Source organism: Channa argus, chromosome 3 (genome assembly GCF_033026475.1).
Source record: "Channa argus isolate prfri chromosome 3, Channa argus male v1.0, whole genome shotgun sequence".
Classification (NCBI taxonomy): Eukaryota; Metazoa; Chordata; class Actinopteri; order Anabantiformes; family Channidae; genus Channa; species Channa argus.
Genome location: NC_090199.1, coordinates 21,720,661 through 21,737,562, shown reverse-complemented (window position 1 = coordinate 21,737,562; position 16,902 = coordinate 21,720,661). Strand labels below are relative to the sequence as shown.

Genomic DNA, 16,902 nt, shown 5'->3' with positions numbered 1-16,902 from the left:
CAAAGTTCAAGACCCCCTTCCTTTTTTTTTTTTACCGTCACTGCTGCGGCCAGATTTACAGTAAGACAGATGGCCTCTCCGACCCTGGAAACACTCGGGGAGATTTTGTGGGCAAAGGTCTGTTTACCTTTGAGCCGAAAAACTCGACACACTGTGAGGTAAAACAAACTTTTTGTGTGTGTTTATATGTCCAAACTGTGCTCACTTAAAGAGGTTATTGTTCTTTAGATTTCATAAGAAACCCAGGGAAAGACAAATAAATATGTGCAAAATTCATGTTTGTACATTTGTAGCAGATGTGTGTATCTGATTTGGTATCGTTGCAGCAGAAAAGATGGTGAGAAATGATTATAAGGATTTGGGTCATGAACCGCACCCGCCCTTTATAAGTTAAACCTTCTGTGATGACACACTGACTCCAATCACTTCCTTTAACTTCAACACAAAGTCAAATGTAGCTACTGGCAACAACACCCAGAATAAGAAAACTACATTTTTTTTAATTCTCCAAAGATCAATATTGTAATTATGATTTGCATGATAAATATATGTCTTCTGATGAGTAAAGAGCCCAGATAGCCTCTTTTTTGGAATTAATTGGAATTATTCTTTTGTAGCTTTGTTCAAATCTTAACCAGGCTTTTGTTAATTCTATCCGCTATACACCCAGTGTTCAAGTGTTTAAGGCAGAATAATTTAATATTTTGGGAAATATGATTATTTACTTATTATTAGACAAAAAGATCAGTGCCACTGAACAAATGCTGGAAACTGTAACTACTGAAACTACTGTCGGGGTGACCATGGACTACAGGGTCAGTGGTTCGATCCCCACTCCCGGCTACATGTCGAAGTGTCCTTGGGCAAGACACTGAACCCCAAGTTTCTCCCGGTGGGTCAGGTGAGCACCTTGTTTGGCAGCCTCCACCATCGGTGTGTGAATGGGTGAATGGGAATCAACATTGTAAAGAGCTTTGGATAAAAGTGCTATATAAGTGACTATTTACCATTTACCAAACTGGGAATCAACAAACCTCTGTCGAAGCTAAAAATACATAAATGAATTTCCAAAACTGAACAGTGTGTTATATCCAAACATTTTAATCCAGAAACCAAATTTTGAGGCCACACCAAGTGTGATGCTCTACTCACCCAGCAGGCCCCTTAACTCCATCTGTGTATATTTAGCATAACTATATGGTAGAGTGGTATCAGAGTGGTATCAACTATCAAGCTAATTTTCACAGAATGGAGAAACCTTTCATATAATCTTCGCAAAACTGCCAACTGTAATGGCCCTGGGGCTACACCTTGCATATACTGCTGGGCTTTTTCTGTCAATTTATCAAAACTTTCAAAATGTTAAAATTTGATTGATGTCTCACTTGTACATTATAACCTTATCTTATCTTTGTCTTAATATTGTTATGGCCTCTTTTCCATTTAATACCTGCCTATCCCTTAGTTTATGCTTGTAATAAATAATCCAGTTTGCAGCATTCCTCTGCCTTTAAAGCTGCAGGGCTCCTCTTTTCCCCATCACTCTAAGTACTCAGTTAAAGTGGTAGTAATCGGTTCCTTCATTCAGCTGCAAAGAGTTGAGGTTTTCCTCCAGAACACCCTCTGTCATGTCCTACAGACAAAACAAACACATGACAGAAGTAAAAAGAACAGAAAATACTGTGGATGCCAAACATTTCCACAAAAAAATAATAATTTGCCCACAAGTTTCTTTTGTTTTGTCTTTACAATGATCTTTTTCAGTGTTGTTTGCTCTGTCTTAGCTATAGACTAAAGAGACTGTTAATGCAGTTAATGATGTTTAACCTTAGTCCATGAGAAAAGTTCAAATAAATATATTTAATGATTAAAGTTATTTGACATCTGGATGAAAAACAAGCTTGATTGAGTCCAGGTGTTTGTTGGCGTGTGTGAGTGAGTCCAGGTCTCCCTTGTCCTCTGACTCTGATTACGTCTCCCAATTCCCAAAATTGAGCAATTAGTATTCCCTGAAGGTTGAGTCACTCTAGATGTGATGTCTGACTCAGGCTGTGTAGTGATAAATAAGCATTAAGTAATTTTTTGTCAGCGCAGCTCTACGTGCATGTGATGGTATTTTAGTTATAGATAAAGAAAATCGTTATGCAATATCGAGGAGTATTGCCAGGACTTTATGGTAGAAATGTAATTGAAAACACGCTACATGTAAACTCAGAAGATCAGTCTGCTGTCTCTGCCCATTTCCTGGCTGTGTGTGTGTGTTTTGTGCTGTGCTAGGCACACACCCTTGCTCATTACGTCGTTAACTTATATTACAGACCTGAGGGACAGACGGTCAGAAACAGCAAACATTAAACACACAAACATGCTTTCTGCTCACCAGTTTAACGCAGATGATGAAGGGGGCGGAGGCATCTTTGTAGTGCAGAACTGGGATTTTTGGCTTAGGTATTTCCTGAAGGGATATCAACAGAAGAGAGAGAGAGAGATACACAAACCACATATCACTTTTAGTCAAAACTTTACAGAAATTCACAGGAATAAAGTGGCTGGATGACATTTATTTTGAAAAGGACTAATATCCACATTGGCAAATCTTACCTTGGATTCCTCATATGTGTAGAAGCCCTTTTGAATCTTGTTCTCATCCACATCACAGAAAGCTTTGACCTGAAAAATGACAAAGTAAAGCAATGAATACTGGTACTATATAAACTCACATACTGTACCGCAGCATCAGTTCAATACACAGAGAGACAGAGAGAAGGGTCACATCTACCGGTAACATACTTTCCTCTGATTGGTTGGGCTCAGACATCGGTACAGCTTCCTGCCCTGTTTCCCAGCATTCCATATGGTAAAGCTCTGCCACTGGTTGAGCACTCTCTCCTGCAGGAAGTCCACTCGAAGCTTCCAAATGGTTTCCCTGGAAATAGTGTGAAGAGACGATCAGAAGAATCAGACATGAGAGCATGTAATGTACAAGCTTAAAATTAGAGAAGCTGTCTGGAGGCCTAAGTAAAGAATGTTAATGCTTCATTGTGTCCAAAAACATTTTATGTGTTGTATAAGAAGTCACTTAGATCCTATTTTTAATTTTGAGTCGACTCAAGATACAGGGTTAAACAGGGTGTTAAACTAATCACATGAATACATATAAGGGAAGTTCCTGTCTTAGAACTAGAATGACAGGATACTACTCTCATGACTGCATGTGTCTAGAGCCAGGAGAGTGGTAGCTTAGCTTGACATAAAGACTGGAAAAAATTGGTAACAAAATCTGCAACCAGTAACTTTAAAGATCATATTCTTATATGTGGTTTGTTTAACCTACACAAAACAGATCAGGTAAAATGGTTTCAAAATTTGGCCTAACCATAACTTATTTACAACGTGTCTGATTGTCTGAATTCTTGTGTTTTTAGTGCAGCTGCAGAGATCCCAGAGGTCTACAATTACTGACGTTTATATTTTATATATCCGTCAAAACTGACAGATATGATGGCCAAAACCCCAAAAATAAGATTGTGAGCATCTCTCTGTGTCTAAGAGTGGGCCTCATATGCCTAAAAACCCTAAATCCATCCACCCATCATCATCACGAAGCATGGGTGGTCTCCAGAATGCTTTTCTATACGTACTTTCTCTATACAGTCTTTGATTACAAGACACAGCAGAGATATGCAATAAACTGTATATGTATACACATAGTGACGCCTTCATCCCCCTAATACCCTGCAGATCACAAACTCTGGTTAGGCTCACATACGCAACAGGTGAACAAACATATACACCCACATGCAGGCATACCCACATTTATAAACACAGCATTTCTGTGCCTTACTTACTCATTGGCACCATCTTAACTCTGTAAAAAGACACTTCTCTCACATACAGGGCGGCTATATTTACATGTGTGTGTGAAAGACAGACAGAAGGTAGTTTCATTTCACTAAACAGAGGAAGTAGCAGGCTGTAGAAGGGGTGACAAGCAATGGGGGAGAGTGGAAAGTAGGCAAGTTGAGGTTAAAATAGGCTTCCAAAAATAGACAAATGATAGATGAAGACCAAAGAGGATGATTGGTAAAAGGAGTGCATCAACACAGCCAGATATATGAGCAGCAGACAGATGCAGGGGAGGAAGGAAGGAAGAAGGAAATGAAGGAAGGATAACAGGAAAGACGAGATGAAAGGGTGGGACTTGTGGGAGTAGTGAAGCTCTTTCTTTTGGTGTGGTTTACATTCTACACACATACACACACACGCAAGCATGCACATACACACACAGACACACACACACGCGCATACACACACACACACCTGCAGACATCGGAGGACCTTGCTGAAGCACAGGCAACATAAGGAATGTCATCTCAGTCAGACACTCACCCACACACAGATCCCTCCCCACATACACATACGTCAAACACTTCTGTTCACAACAAGATCTGATTCCCTCCCAGCAGAGCACGACATTCCACATAGAGTGGAAAACAGGTTGAAATTCCTGATTCATATGCTGGGAAAGTGACTGAAATTCCAAAACATATTCTGAAAATCTTAAGATTACTAAAACATGCAGCTGCCTGTATTAGTGTGTGTGTGACTGTATTGAGCATATGGGATGCCAACAGGCAGCTGTGAGTAGGTGGAGGATCAACGCTGTGTCAGTCCTTTCAAAAGTATTGGAACAGCAAGGTCATTTTTTTGCTCTACACTAAAAATACTTGGGTTTAAGATCAAAAGACAGACTTGAGGTGCAAGTTCAGAATTTCAGCTAGTCTTTAATCACGTGTACACCTTGATACATTAAACAACATTCTATTGTATCAGTTAACCTCTAATTTAATTGGGATAACACAGAATTGGGGAAACAATAAATGGCTCCGACTACTACTGATGTTACCTCTTGTTGGCATTTCTTGTTAAGGATAAACCAACATAAAACCAGAGAGCTGCCTATGGGGAGAAAGCAAGTCATAATCTGAGAAAAGAAGGAAAATCAAGAAATCAAGAAACTCTTATGTACTGAGTAACACACAGAGTAGTAAAACAACAACAGCTGATGATATAAGCTTTCTGAGAGCTGTAATGAAAAACCCAAACAGAGCACAGCAGAGGTGAAAGTATCACAATCCGTTTGAAAAAACATCATGAGCAGAAACACCGAGGCCAAACCACAAGATTCGACACCTCATCAGCAGGAAGAATCAGAAAGCAAAAAAGCAGAGTTTATTCACAAAAGTCCTGGAACAATGTATTTGATAGTTAATCTCCTGCTGAAGAGGAGATTAAAGAGAGGAACAAGAACTAAAGGAGAGTGCAGTAAAGCCTGGACAAGCAGATCAAAAAGGAAACCATAAATTTGATTGATGGTGTCAGTAAGTCACAGCCTTGATGCACGGATTTGCAAAGTTTTATTCCCTTAAAAACTGTCTGGTTAGTCATTTTACATATTCTATGTTGTTTAACATACTGAAGTGTAGAAGATTTGATTCATTTTTTTATCTTAAAACCAGATGTCTTCCATGTACAGCAAAAACAACTTAACTGCAATTGCCTTTCCAATACTTTTGAAGGGGACTGTACTGTCTAAGTGTGTGAGTGGAGCTGAGTGAGACTGACTCTTTTACAGAATGTGTAGTGGCCCTCTCATGGTAACGGTAGACCAGCAGGCACTGGTCAACCCTGTACAGACTCCCTTCCTGACGAAGACTCTGGTAGAAGAACAGTAGATCCTCAGGCACACCCTGGAGAGGAGGAAGGAGAATGTGAGATAATGGCAGGGATGTTCAATATCAAATATAGTGGCTGAATCAAGCATATAAGTTAAAGGTATAATGTAAATAAATATATAAATATAAATTATTCTTCTAAATAGAGTTAGACCAAATCTAATATATCATAAATGAAACCTTTAGCAGCATGATGTTTCACATGAATTATCATTGAGACAAAATGCTTGAAAATACCCACTATCATAACACACTTGAATCTGTGGCTGGACTGTTGGCAACTGAGCTGCATTTTAGGTAATGTACGTGCCACATTTCGACATAAGAAGAAAGCAGAGGTCTGCACCCCAGCCAACATTTTAGATGTTCAAAATGAACAGAGCCAGATAAGAGTGGAAAAGTGGCTGAACACAGCGTGACCTAAGACCTAAATTTTTTGGTATGAACTTTCACCTTGCCTCCCTCGTCAAATGGTCCAACCTTGAAGTACCAGTTCCTTGAGCAGAACCATGTTGGCATGACGACTGTGGGGCCATGAGAGGTGTACACCTGAGGCACAAAAACATTTCACACCATCACACAAATAACAAAAATGCTATCAAACATACACTACTCACAAAAAGTTAGGGATATTCAACTTTTGGGTAAAATTTGTGGAAAATGTAAAATGTTCAGGCTAGAGTGATATTATATCATGAAAGTGTGGCATTTAAGTAAAAGCATGCAATGGTAATTTCTTCATCGTAAACGCCTTAATAATTCATCAATTGTTAGGTGTCATCTTGGTCTCATGATGTCAAAATGTGAACAGCATAATGAGAGAAGAATGTTTAAATACAAACTGAACCAGAACATTTAGTCATCAATTCATTTTGTGTTGCTTTGCTTACAGCAAGAACAAAAAGTAAATTAGAGCCAAGGAGAAAACACGTCCTTCACTATTTTAAAATTAGGGATGTAGAAGTGAGAAGTGACACTTTTACAACAAGTGAGAAGTGACAACATGAAGAGAACATGTCAAAATATAGATTTAGATACTGTAATGAGTACAGTACAGACAGTTGTGCATGAAAGTTTGTGAACCCTTCAAGATTGTCTTTATTTCTGCAGGAATGTGACTTAAAATGTGATCTGAACAATTACAAAGCCTCAAAGTAGATAAAGGGAACCCAAATAAACCAACTGAGACAAATAAATTACACTTTTTAGCACCATTTATTTACACCATTTAGCCTAAATATATGTGCTTGGCAAAAGTACTTTTTGCAGTAAGTTACATTTCTAGTATTTCTCCTGTGATCCTTTGCGGGAGGCGTGCAGCCCTTAATGTCAGGACTCTATCAATGATGACGAGCCGTCCTGATCCTGAGGCTTCACAGCAGGAACAAATCATGACACTGCCAACTACGTTTTACGGATGGGATCAGGTTCTTATGCTGAAATACAGTGTTTCCTTGTGACTAACTGTAAACGTAAAACTTTTTATTAAAGCTAAAAACTTAAATGTTGCTTTCATTTGTAAACAGAATGAAAGCAGGCTTATCCACATGGCCTTCACAGGAATGTTCTTATTGGAGAAGAGTGGCTTCCTTCTTGCAACTCTGCCATCATCTCCAGAGGGTGGTAATATTAGTGGTGGTATATATTAGCCACTACAAAAGAGGCCCAGAGTTTCCTAGATGTTATCCTGGGTTTCCTTGTGACCCCGTAGACTATTCACATACAATTTGTTTATATGTGTTCCCTTTTTATAGTTTTAGCACTTGCATAAAAACCTGATCACATTTTAAAGTCATATTATGTCATACTTATGCTTATTACAGGAGTTACCAGTATGTGTAATTAAATTCATCCACTGCAGTTTATCTCTCAACAAGAGTGCAGGAAACATCATTTGAGATCTGCTCAACTTTAAAAATAAAGCAACTTTCTGCTACAGAACATAACAAACTGACCAGAATTTAGCTTGATGGCTTAGGGAAATTTCCCATTTGGCTTCTAGGAAAACAACATGAATAACAGAGGGGTTGTGCAAAAGATAACTTCTAATCCTTCAATCAAAACAAGTTAAACTGCAGCTGCATAAATGTGTGCTTCCTGAAGTGTACTGGGGAAGGATAGACACTTCCATCCTCTTGTACAACATGTTTGACTAATGAGTTTGTTTTGGCCTCTCCTTCTCTCCCTTTCACTGCAAAACCCTTACATCAGCCCCTCTGTATTTTTAGCAGATGTAGCCCCCAACTCATTCAGTCTCCTGCTGCCCACACCTTCTGCAAACCACCGCCCATTCTTCCTCCTCCATACTCCACTGTGTGTTTGTGTGTGGATGGTGGAGTTAGTGGGGTGGGGTATTCCAGGTTTTCCAGTTTTCATTTGCACCAACAGCAATAATCTCAAATGAGGCTAGATGTACACTATTCATCCAGCTCACATCGGATGTTGTTGGGTTCAGCTCAATGTTTTTCCGACTACAATGTACCTTACAAATTATATAATCATTTGGGCCAGTAGTCAGTTCCAACCAGCCTTGAGTCAGGATTGACCTCCCCTGAAGGTGCAAATCTTACCCCAAACTGGTCTAATGATTTTGTAGTGTAGCCTCAACCTAAATCTAAATTATTACTTTCTTGCATTAAAAAATGTAAACTAAAAAAGTGTAATACCATCAGGCTGAGAATGGCTCAAATGCTCAGCTATCACTGCTGCATTGGCTCTTCTCTACCTGGAGGGATGACAGACACAGGCTGGTCAGACCTCTCAGCAGCTGGGTGCTACACATTTAGAGCTTTGAGCCTGGCTCAAATTCCCTAGAATGGCTGCATTAATTCAGGGATTGTGATGGGAGAGTACCTATTCTGAAGTAAGAACTCAAAATGTCACTGTGCTTCATATGTTGTATTTGGATGTGAAACTATTCTTGGCTGGAGTAGAATACTACTCAAGAACTAAAACACATCATAGATGAAAAATAATGTGAAAAAGATCTGGATTCAGCTTGTCAAACAGCTGGACAAAATCTAGTGTGTGTGTGTGTGTGTCTCCACCTACATTCATCTCCTCTCCCTTTTGCTGTAATATTGCAACATTTTGCAGATGTAAGCTGTGGCCAAAAACATGAATCAGAGGAGCAAGATTGAGGTTCTGGGAAACCAGGGGACCGAGAGGGAGAGAGAGAGAGAGAAAGAAAAAACGAGAGAAAGGGCTGGTAAGGATGTGAGTAGTCAGTGGGGTGGGGAAGGTTTTGAATAACCATAACTAATGTCCCACAGATGAACTTATGGGGTGCAGCTCTGGATCAAGTTAAACATACACCACCCTGACTAAATCTCTGCTTATGTTTCTTTATCCAGAAAATGCAAGTAAAGGCAGACTCAGTAGAGAAAGAGAAAACGAATAAAAATGATGGCTTTTAAGCCTGCAGAATAAATATATGATCTCATTCTCAAGATCCATGAAAGTTAATATCATCTAAATTTCCTGAACTGTCTGCAAAGAAGTTATGCAGTGTGTGTGTGTGTGCGAGTTTGAGTAAGTGAGAGAAAGAGAAAGAAAGAGAGAGAGAGAAAATCATAGGTTGACTTGTATTATCCTTGCTGACAGTATGTTTTGTTCAGACAGGAACAGCAGACTTCCATCTTTATGTTAATAGAAAACCTGCCAGTTTTTTCACTTTTGTATCTCTTATCATTTAATCATTTAGTTATTATTATGACTATTTTATGAGTAGAAGTATTAGCTGTAAATGTGGTATGTAAGGATTTCAATCACTCACACCTATATGTAGGCCTCATTCTGTATTTTTTTTAAGTTTTCTTGCTGTAAAAATTAACATATACCCACTTATATCTAAATATTTCATATACTTTACAGCATTCGTAGGTTTTCACATCATCAGAGCATAGTTATAGCCATAGTCTAGCAGCCACTTCGGGAATTGCATTTAAAAAAAGGCCTTTTTCACTTAAGATATTTCAACACGTTGCAGCAGGAGAAGCACAGCTGAGTTCCATTAATTTTGAGTGTTATGTGTTGTGCATGCTGGTTCACTGTCTCATTGTCCCTACATACTGGTACACTATGACAGAACAGAGCCCTCTTCATTGTTTTTAGTAACATCTCTGCTTTTTTAACTATTACAAGGCAAAATGAATGCTGTGAAAAAAAAAACAATTTCCTACAACATTTAGTCATGCTGCCCGCCATGTCCTGTTTCCCCCTTGTGAAAAGAAAATTAGAAAAATGAGAAGTACCCTCGAAAACTGCAAACAGGAACTGATTTCACAATCTGCCACATAAACTCTAGCTCTATCTGTATCTGTTTGTAGACATAAAGGTCAATCTGATGCCTTTTAATAAAATAAATGCATACAATAGGCTTGTTAAACATTTATAATTTGGCAATGGATTAATCTGTTAACACTCACTATAGTTTCCATTTACAGTCTTAATACGGGACAATATTCAGTACAACAAGCATTATGAACAAACTGGACAGAATGCTTGCTGTACTTTTCTGTCTACACAATTATCTTTTCCACTGCCAACAGTTTCCACTACCAACAATCCTCAGTGCACAGCTGGCAGTGTGACCTGCTTCCTCTTGTGTGACTGTGGTAGACAGAGGGATCAGAACTGATACTGCGTCCTCCATCCAATAAGACACATTTCCGTGGAAACTGTCAATGGCAGGTATGTATCCTGCTGCCAAGTGACCTGTTTGCTGCCTGGCACATGACCTTTTAGAAATACACAATTTAACACTAATGGTGGGACATGTTGTGGGTATTTACCTGTGTGATTAGCTGATCTTGACTGATTGTGTTGATCCAACGAGTGTAACGCTCTGTAGATCCCTCAGGAAGCCTCTGAATTCTACAGCCAATCAGCTAGCATGAAAAACACACAGATGAACCCTTTTAAGCACAAGAAATATTACCCATTCTGATTCCCAGTGAGACATAGGTATTCATTTAAGAAAAATACTGTTGGTGCATTTAATTTATTGCTGGTATTGCTAAAGAGCAAAAGTCACTTCTGATAATGGCAGTAAACTTTCAGAATTAAAATATTTTATTTTACCAATTAATCTAACAACAAATCTGATATTGTTCCACGTGTGCGTGTATTTTTTTCAAAATCAGAAAAACTGCGTGTGTTTGAAAAGTTAGACTGACAAAATATGACGTTTCTAGAGCCTTTGGTTTTGCAAAATTGTGGCATGTTTTCTGATACAGGTTAAATTAAAAAATAATGTTTGGAGACAGTTTGGAGATATTTTAAGATAAGTGAAGGCCTCTAAAATCTTAAGACCCAGTTGCTAACAGTAAATTTTATAGTTTTCAAAATTATTTTAAGCACGTTTAATATTTACTATGATTGACACTGGCGAGAGATCTACCATGATTAGAACTAGAACTTTCCCTGAAGTTCGCTTTGTTTTTAGTTTATCTATAAACTCTGCAGATTGCGTTGTCTGCGCCTCTCCACCCAGGCCTTCACCTCAAATCTATGCTTTGTTTATCTTTTTTTCTGCACGTGGGTTATTATTTAGTGAAAACTGCTACATTTACAAAACAGCTTACCACCATAGTTGTTTTGGCAGAACAGAATCAGTGTGGAAAAGAAGTGGCATTGGGACATCCCGCTTTATAAGCCCTTTTTTACTAGTTAATAACTTCAAGATTTGGCCTAAATTTAACAGAAGAATACAAGAGATTGATGTAGAGAGACTTAGGAGCAATGTATCAGTACTTGGTACATATGGATATTAAACTGTCATGCTTCTAGTATGACTTGCTGGACAATAAAATCCTCATCAGTCCACTGTACCATTAAGATAATCAGAGACACTGGATAGACGTTGCTGGTCCAAATAATAGTATAAGACCCCTGAAGTCTTTCAAGGACCAGACAGTTCACATTTGAACACTGTTTCCCGCAACTATCTCAGATTTCTAGTCTCTGACAGTCTGGAAGGAGCACACACCTGATGAGTGAAAGCTCTGAAGTTGACAACCCCGCAAATCCAGGGAGAACTGAGGTTTTCACATGTTCTGCCAAAACAAACATGGCCATGACCAGCTTTTTCTAAACAGAGAAACTCACAAAAAATAACAAAGGAAAAAAAATGAACAAAGATTTGGTGTTAAATCCTGGATGAAAAGTCAGGGAAAACATGAACTTTAGAGTTCACAAAGAAATATGGAGATAACTCTCTCTTGGTTGTCACCAGTGTCACTCATAAATATTAAAGGATGCCTTCGCTAATATCCAACTTGCTTCTTTTGGTTCTAGTTTAAGAAGTCAGAGGAAAGTTTAACATCCTTAATGTACATTTACACCTTAAACAAACCTTACAGAAAGCAAGTTGAAAATTGGTATAGTTGCCCTTTAAAGGTACTTAAAATCTTGAGAAATATGAAAATGAGTGCAAGCAACTGAATCTTAAGACTTTAGCAGAGCAGAGTTCCCAGTCAGCTTTATTATTGTTGTCACTTATATTAAACGGCTCTGAACCAACAACTCTCTTTCACCTCTGCCGACCTGCTCAACCAATGTGAGGTTAATGTGGTATGTGGTAAAACACGGAATTTCAATTATATCCAGATCCATAATATATTACAGCCATAACAGAAAAAGGCAGGTTGTTTGTGCAGGGCAGCAAGTCTGCTGTCTCCGTGCTGTCTCCCTCACTTCCCTTACAAACATGACCCTTGATCTCTGACCTTATAGGCCTCAGAAAGCATCAACACCGGATACATATGGTGTTCTGCATGCCAACTGCATGGAAGCACATACACACATACACACACGTATTCACACATGCTCACCCACTCATTCAAACAACAGGAATATTTTCCTTTTTAAGTGAGAGACTGGTTAGATGGCCAGAGAGAGAGAGAGAGAGCGAGAGTGAAAGAGAGTGAAGGAAAGTGAGGACTAAATGAGAGAATGCAGGATGAATGCAGAGTGTGATGCACAGGGAAGGAAATGAGTGAGCAAATACTAAAGAGAGAACTTACACAGTTTAGGTGGAGAAGAGATGCCACATACTGCAGACGAACTCGTTGGGGCAACATAATGTCATCCTGGAGCACAGTGATACAAAGTCAAATTATTATAGGATGTTAATTAAGTTGCAAATACATGCAAGGGTCCAAATTGTTTAAGTGGATTTATAGTGGTTGTGATTCAGAGCGGCTGCTCTATTTTTTATGCTCAAGAACAATATGTGTATGTATATATATGTGAACTGCAAAGAGATTACACAGGACCCTTCTTTGGTAAAAGCCAGAGAGGGACACCCAAATTGAAAGAAACCCAAAAACACTGCCAGTAAGGGCGAGTGGTGAGTTTTTTTTAATAGTCTGAGTTGCTGAGGTCTTTGTGTAAATGTACAACATATTGTATTTATATATGGACATACCCATGTGGTATAATTCTATGACTCACTACTGTATATGTTATCAAAAACATCTGTACAATAAATAAAGCATGCTCTGCTTGACATGAACACACACTTACCGCATCCTGAAAGCACAAGTACTTTCCACAACTCTGGGCGATTGCCTTATTCTTTGCATATCCCACTGAAAGACAAAGAAGGAGTCTATGTTTATGTTTGTGTATATGCCTCTGTACTACCACTTCAGAAAGTTTATTCTTCACGTTTACCCATGAAATTTGAGACAACACAGGAAATAACATTTTAAAAATGACAAACCAAATGAAATTGCGACTGTATAAGTACATGATAGCAATATGCACATGATAGCTTCAAGACACGCTCTGTTTAGTTAAATGTGCAATATTACTTCAAATTTGATTGATTGATGTGAGTGTGCTAGTGTGTTTTGATTCAAAATCCCACACTTTTTTATTGTTTACTTTCACATATAGTATACAGGAAATAAACAATCGAGTTTTATATCCTCAGTGGTTCAGATTCAGAGGAATAAAAACACCAATGATTCACAAAGTTTATGGTTGAAGTACAGGATGAACACCATCCTGCTGCTGTACATGCTCACCTGTGCATAAAATAATCCAAAGAAACGATATTTCTGTTTGAATAAGACTTAATAAAAACGAATTTTAGTTGTTTCATGATGGAAAATAAAATCAAGCATTAATTACTTACCTTACATTAAGAATCACACACAGGTTTCATAATGGTGTTTTTCCCCCATAGTCACAATGGACATTTCCCCCACTGTCTCAAAAGGAATGTAAAAATAATATTTTGGCTTCACATGTACACATCCATCTTCAAAACTTCTACTGGAAAAGCTGTATATACTAGTTTAAATGTATCTAGGTTTTGGCATACTGATGAGTTTGCTGGAAGAAAAAAAAACCTGTTTAATGAAGGTTTTTCTACTAACCTCCTCTTGGTTGAGAAGAGTTGTGGCCTGAAATCACCACTGAGATGCCCCTTGACTCCAGTCTCTCCCTCCAACCCTCAATCACTTTCTTGGAGTCATCCTGAGGGATGTACACATAGAGCAAAACACACTGAACAACGGACGTGACATTCTAAAATACGTGGAATATCATGCGTTTTTAAATGCCATACAGACTATGGTGCTGTAAACACACACAGACTCACAGTGCTTGCATCATCAAAGACAGACAGCTCCATGGAACCAGTGAAGTCTTGCTGTAATATGCCCTGCAGACATTCATCCAACCAGCAGGACGCATTGTACACTGGCATGATTATAGACTGAGGATTAAAACAATACAGAGTCAATCTACACTGAATTCAACTACGTGATGCAGGAACAGCCAAACACAAATTAGGTTCCATGAGACATTCAGCCCTTGAGGGAAATGGAGTCACCCCTCCAGTCAATACAGACTAATACCTTGTACTGTATATTCTCCTAAACGTCAGTGTTGTCCTGTGTGTTTTACTATTCACCACCCACCACATCCACTGCGCCCCTCTCCTCCTCTGTCCCTCTTGGCAATGTGGCTACTTCATTTTCGTCGGTACGGAGCCGCTTCGGTGGGTTGATATGAATTTCTGAGACCCCGTCTCGCTGATCATACGGTCCGCTACTCATGTCGGAAATGAAAACAGCAGTAAACCTACGCCTGAACTCAGTGTAACCGATTAAATATGAAAGAAATTGGCTGTCAATAATGGCGGTAGCGATACGCATGGAGTCACGGTAATCAGTAACTCTCAATTTTGACCACAGTCTATATGGTGTTGATCTACTTTAATAAATAACATCAACTGAAATGCGTTCTGTGCGTTTTTCTTGACAGTCACTTCAACCATTTTTGCAGAACGTGTGGCGCAGACTTGCCGCGCCAATTACATTTTCGCAACTTCCGCAAACAATGAAACCCAGACATTCATTGGCTCGTGCAAAACACGGACAGCCACTGGATTCGTTACAAGTCACTGTCAGTCATCTGAAGATGTGACGTCACTTAAAGCGGTTCTTGGCCTCATTTACTTGTGTGTGGAAATTTAAACTTGTTGTGCTTTTCTCACAAATATACTTTGAAAATACTAGAAATAGTCATTATACATTGATTATATTTTCATAACAACATGTGCATAAAGTAACATGTAACTGAAGCCCTTAAGATAAAGGTAATAGAGGATTAGATAACGAATAAAACAAGCATCTTCAAATACTGAAAACTGAGCTTTTAAAAAACACAACACAATGGCATGTACCCAGCTCAAACTTGAGAAATCATCATTAATGTTTAATCAATATTTATATATTGTTTAATATGTATTGTCATTTAGTGAAGATAATGCAACCGCTAGGGGGCACAAGCCAGTGTCTTCTTGTGCCAGTCCCAAGTCTGAATAAAGCAGAGGGTTTTGGCAGGAAGGGCATCCGACGTAAAACACATGCCAAATCAAACATGCGAATCGTGACAATGACTTCCATACCGGATCGGTCGGGGCCCGGGTTAACAACGACCGCCACCGATGCTGTTGACCTACAGGGTACTGGTGGAAATTGGACTACTGTTGGTCGAAGACCAAGAAGGAGAGGAGGAAGGTGTGTCCGTAGGCAGAGAGAGAAGAGGAAAGCTAAGAATGTAAGACTGACGATAGGGACTTTGAATGTTGGTACTATGACAGGGAAGGCTAGAGAGTTGACTGACATGATGCAGAGAAGGAAGGTGGACATACTGTGTGTCCAGGAGACCAGGTGGAAAGGTAGCAAGGCTAGAAGCTTAGGAGCAGGGTTCAAGTTGTTCTATCATGGGTCAGATAGGAAGAGAAATGGAGTAGGATTTATCCTGAAAGAGGAGTCGGTGAGGAATGTACTAGAGGTGATTCGAGTATCAAACAGGTTGATGAGTCTGAAGTTGGAAATTGAAGGGGTGATGTTCAATGTTGTGAGTGGTTATGCGCCACAGGTAGGATGTGAGTTAGAAGAGAAGAAGAAATTCTGGAGTGAGTTAGATGAAGTCATGCAGAGCATCCCCACAGGTGAGAGAGTGGTCATTGGTGCAGATTTCAATGGGCATGTAGGTGAAGGGAACAGAGGTGATGAGACTGTGATGGGCAGGTTTGGTCTTCAGGACAGGAATGCAGAAGGACAGATGGTGGTAGACTTTGCAAAGAGGATGGAAATGGCTGTAGTGAACACTTTCTTCCAGAACAGGCAGGAACATAGGGTAACATAGGTAATGCACTCAGGTGGACTACATCTTGTGTAGACGTTGTAATCTGAAAGAGATCAGTGACTGTAAAGCATTGGTAGGGGAGAGTGTAGCCAGACAACACACGATGGTGGTGTGTAAAATGATGCTGGAGGTGAGGAAGATGAAGAGGACAAAGGCAGAGCAGAGGAAGAAGTGGTGGAAGTTGAAAAAGGAAGAATGTCGTGTAGTTTTCAGGGAGGAGCTGAGACAGACTCTGGGTGGTTTGGAGGTGCTTCCAGATGACTGGACCACTACAGCTAATTTGATCAGGGAGACAGGTAGGAGGGTACTCAGTGTGTCATCGGGAAAGAGGAAAGTGGACAAGGAGACTTGGTGGTGGAACGAGGACGTTCAGGAGTGTATACAGGGAAAGAGGTTAGCTAAGAAGAAGTGAGACACTGAGAGGACTGAAGAGAGTGGACAGGAGGACAGGGAGATGCATCGTAAGGTGAAGGTAGAGGTGGCAAAGGCCAAACAA

The 16,902-nt window shown here is 39.4% G+C and overlaps 1 protein-coding gene across 3 annotated transcripts; it reads right to left on the bottom strand.

The window, feature by feature from the left end:
- Positions 1-1,081: 1,081 nt before the first annotated feature.
- Positions 1,082-15,069, bottom strand: b3gntl1 (UDP-GlcNAc:betaGal beta-1,3-N-acetylglucosaminyltransferase-like 1). 3 transcript variants are annotated; one of them, XM_067498323.1, is made up of 12 exons: positions 14,606-15,069; positions 14,347-14,463; positions 14,123-14,222; positions 13,263-13,327; positions 12,761-12,826; positions 10,529-10,624; positions 6,189-6,284; positions 5,626-5,750; positions 2,791-2,926; positions 2,602-2,670; positions 2,381-2,455; positions 1,082-1,633 (listed from the first exon to the last, which is right to left on the bottom strand). In XM_067498323.1, exons 2-12 carry the CDS (start codon positions 14,452-14,454, stop codon positions 1,553-1,555), a joined length of 1,017 nt encoding a protein of 338 aa, XP_067354424.1. In that variant the 5' UTR covers positions 14,455-14,463; positions 14,606-15,069; the 3' UTR covers positions 1,082-1,552. The 3 variants fall into 3 exon arrangements, with proteins under 3 accessions (XP_067354424.1, XP_067354423.1, XP_067354425.1); XM_067498322.1 differs by having other exon boundaries at positions 14,669-15,069; XM_067498324.1 differs by lacking the exons at positions 12,761-12,826; positions 13,263-13,327; positions 14,123-14,222; positions 14,347-14,463; positions 14,606-15,069 and adding an exon at positions 11,725-11,853.
- Between the last annotated feature and the right edge of the window lie 1,833 nt (positions 15,070-16,902).

Coding starts and splice junctions, on each gene's coding strand:
- b3gntl1 (XM_067498322.1), bottom strand. CDS start 14,905: ATGCGTATCGCTACCGCCATTATTGACAGCCAATTTCTTTCATATTTA. Junction 12,827..13,262: donor ACTTGTGCTTTCAGGATGCG/GTAAGTGTGTGT, acceptor ACTGTGCTCCAG/GATGACATTATGTTGCCCCA. Junction 5,751..6,188: donor CATTTGACGAGGGAGGCAAG/GTGAAAGTTCAT, acceptor CCTCCTCTCCAG/GGTGTGCCTGAGGATCTACT.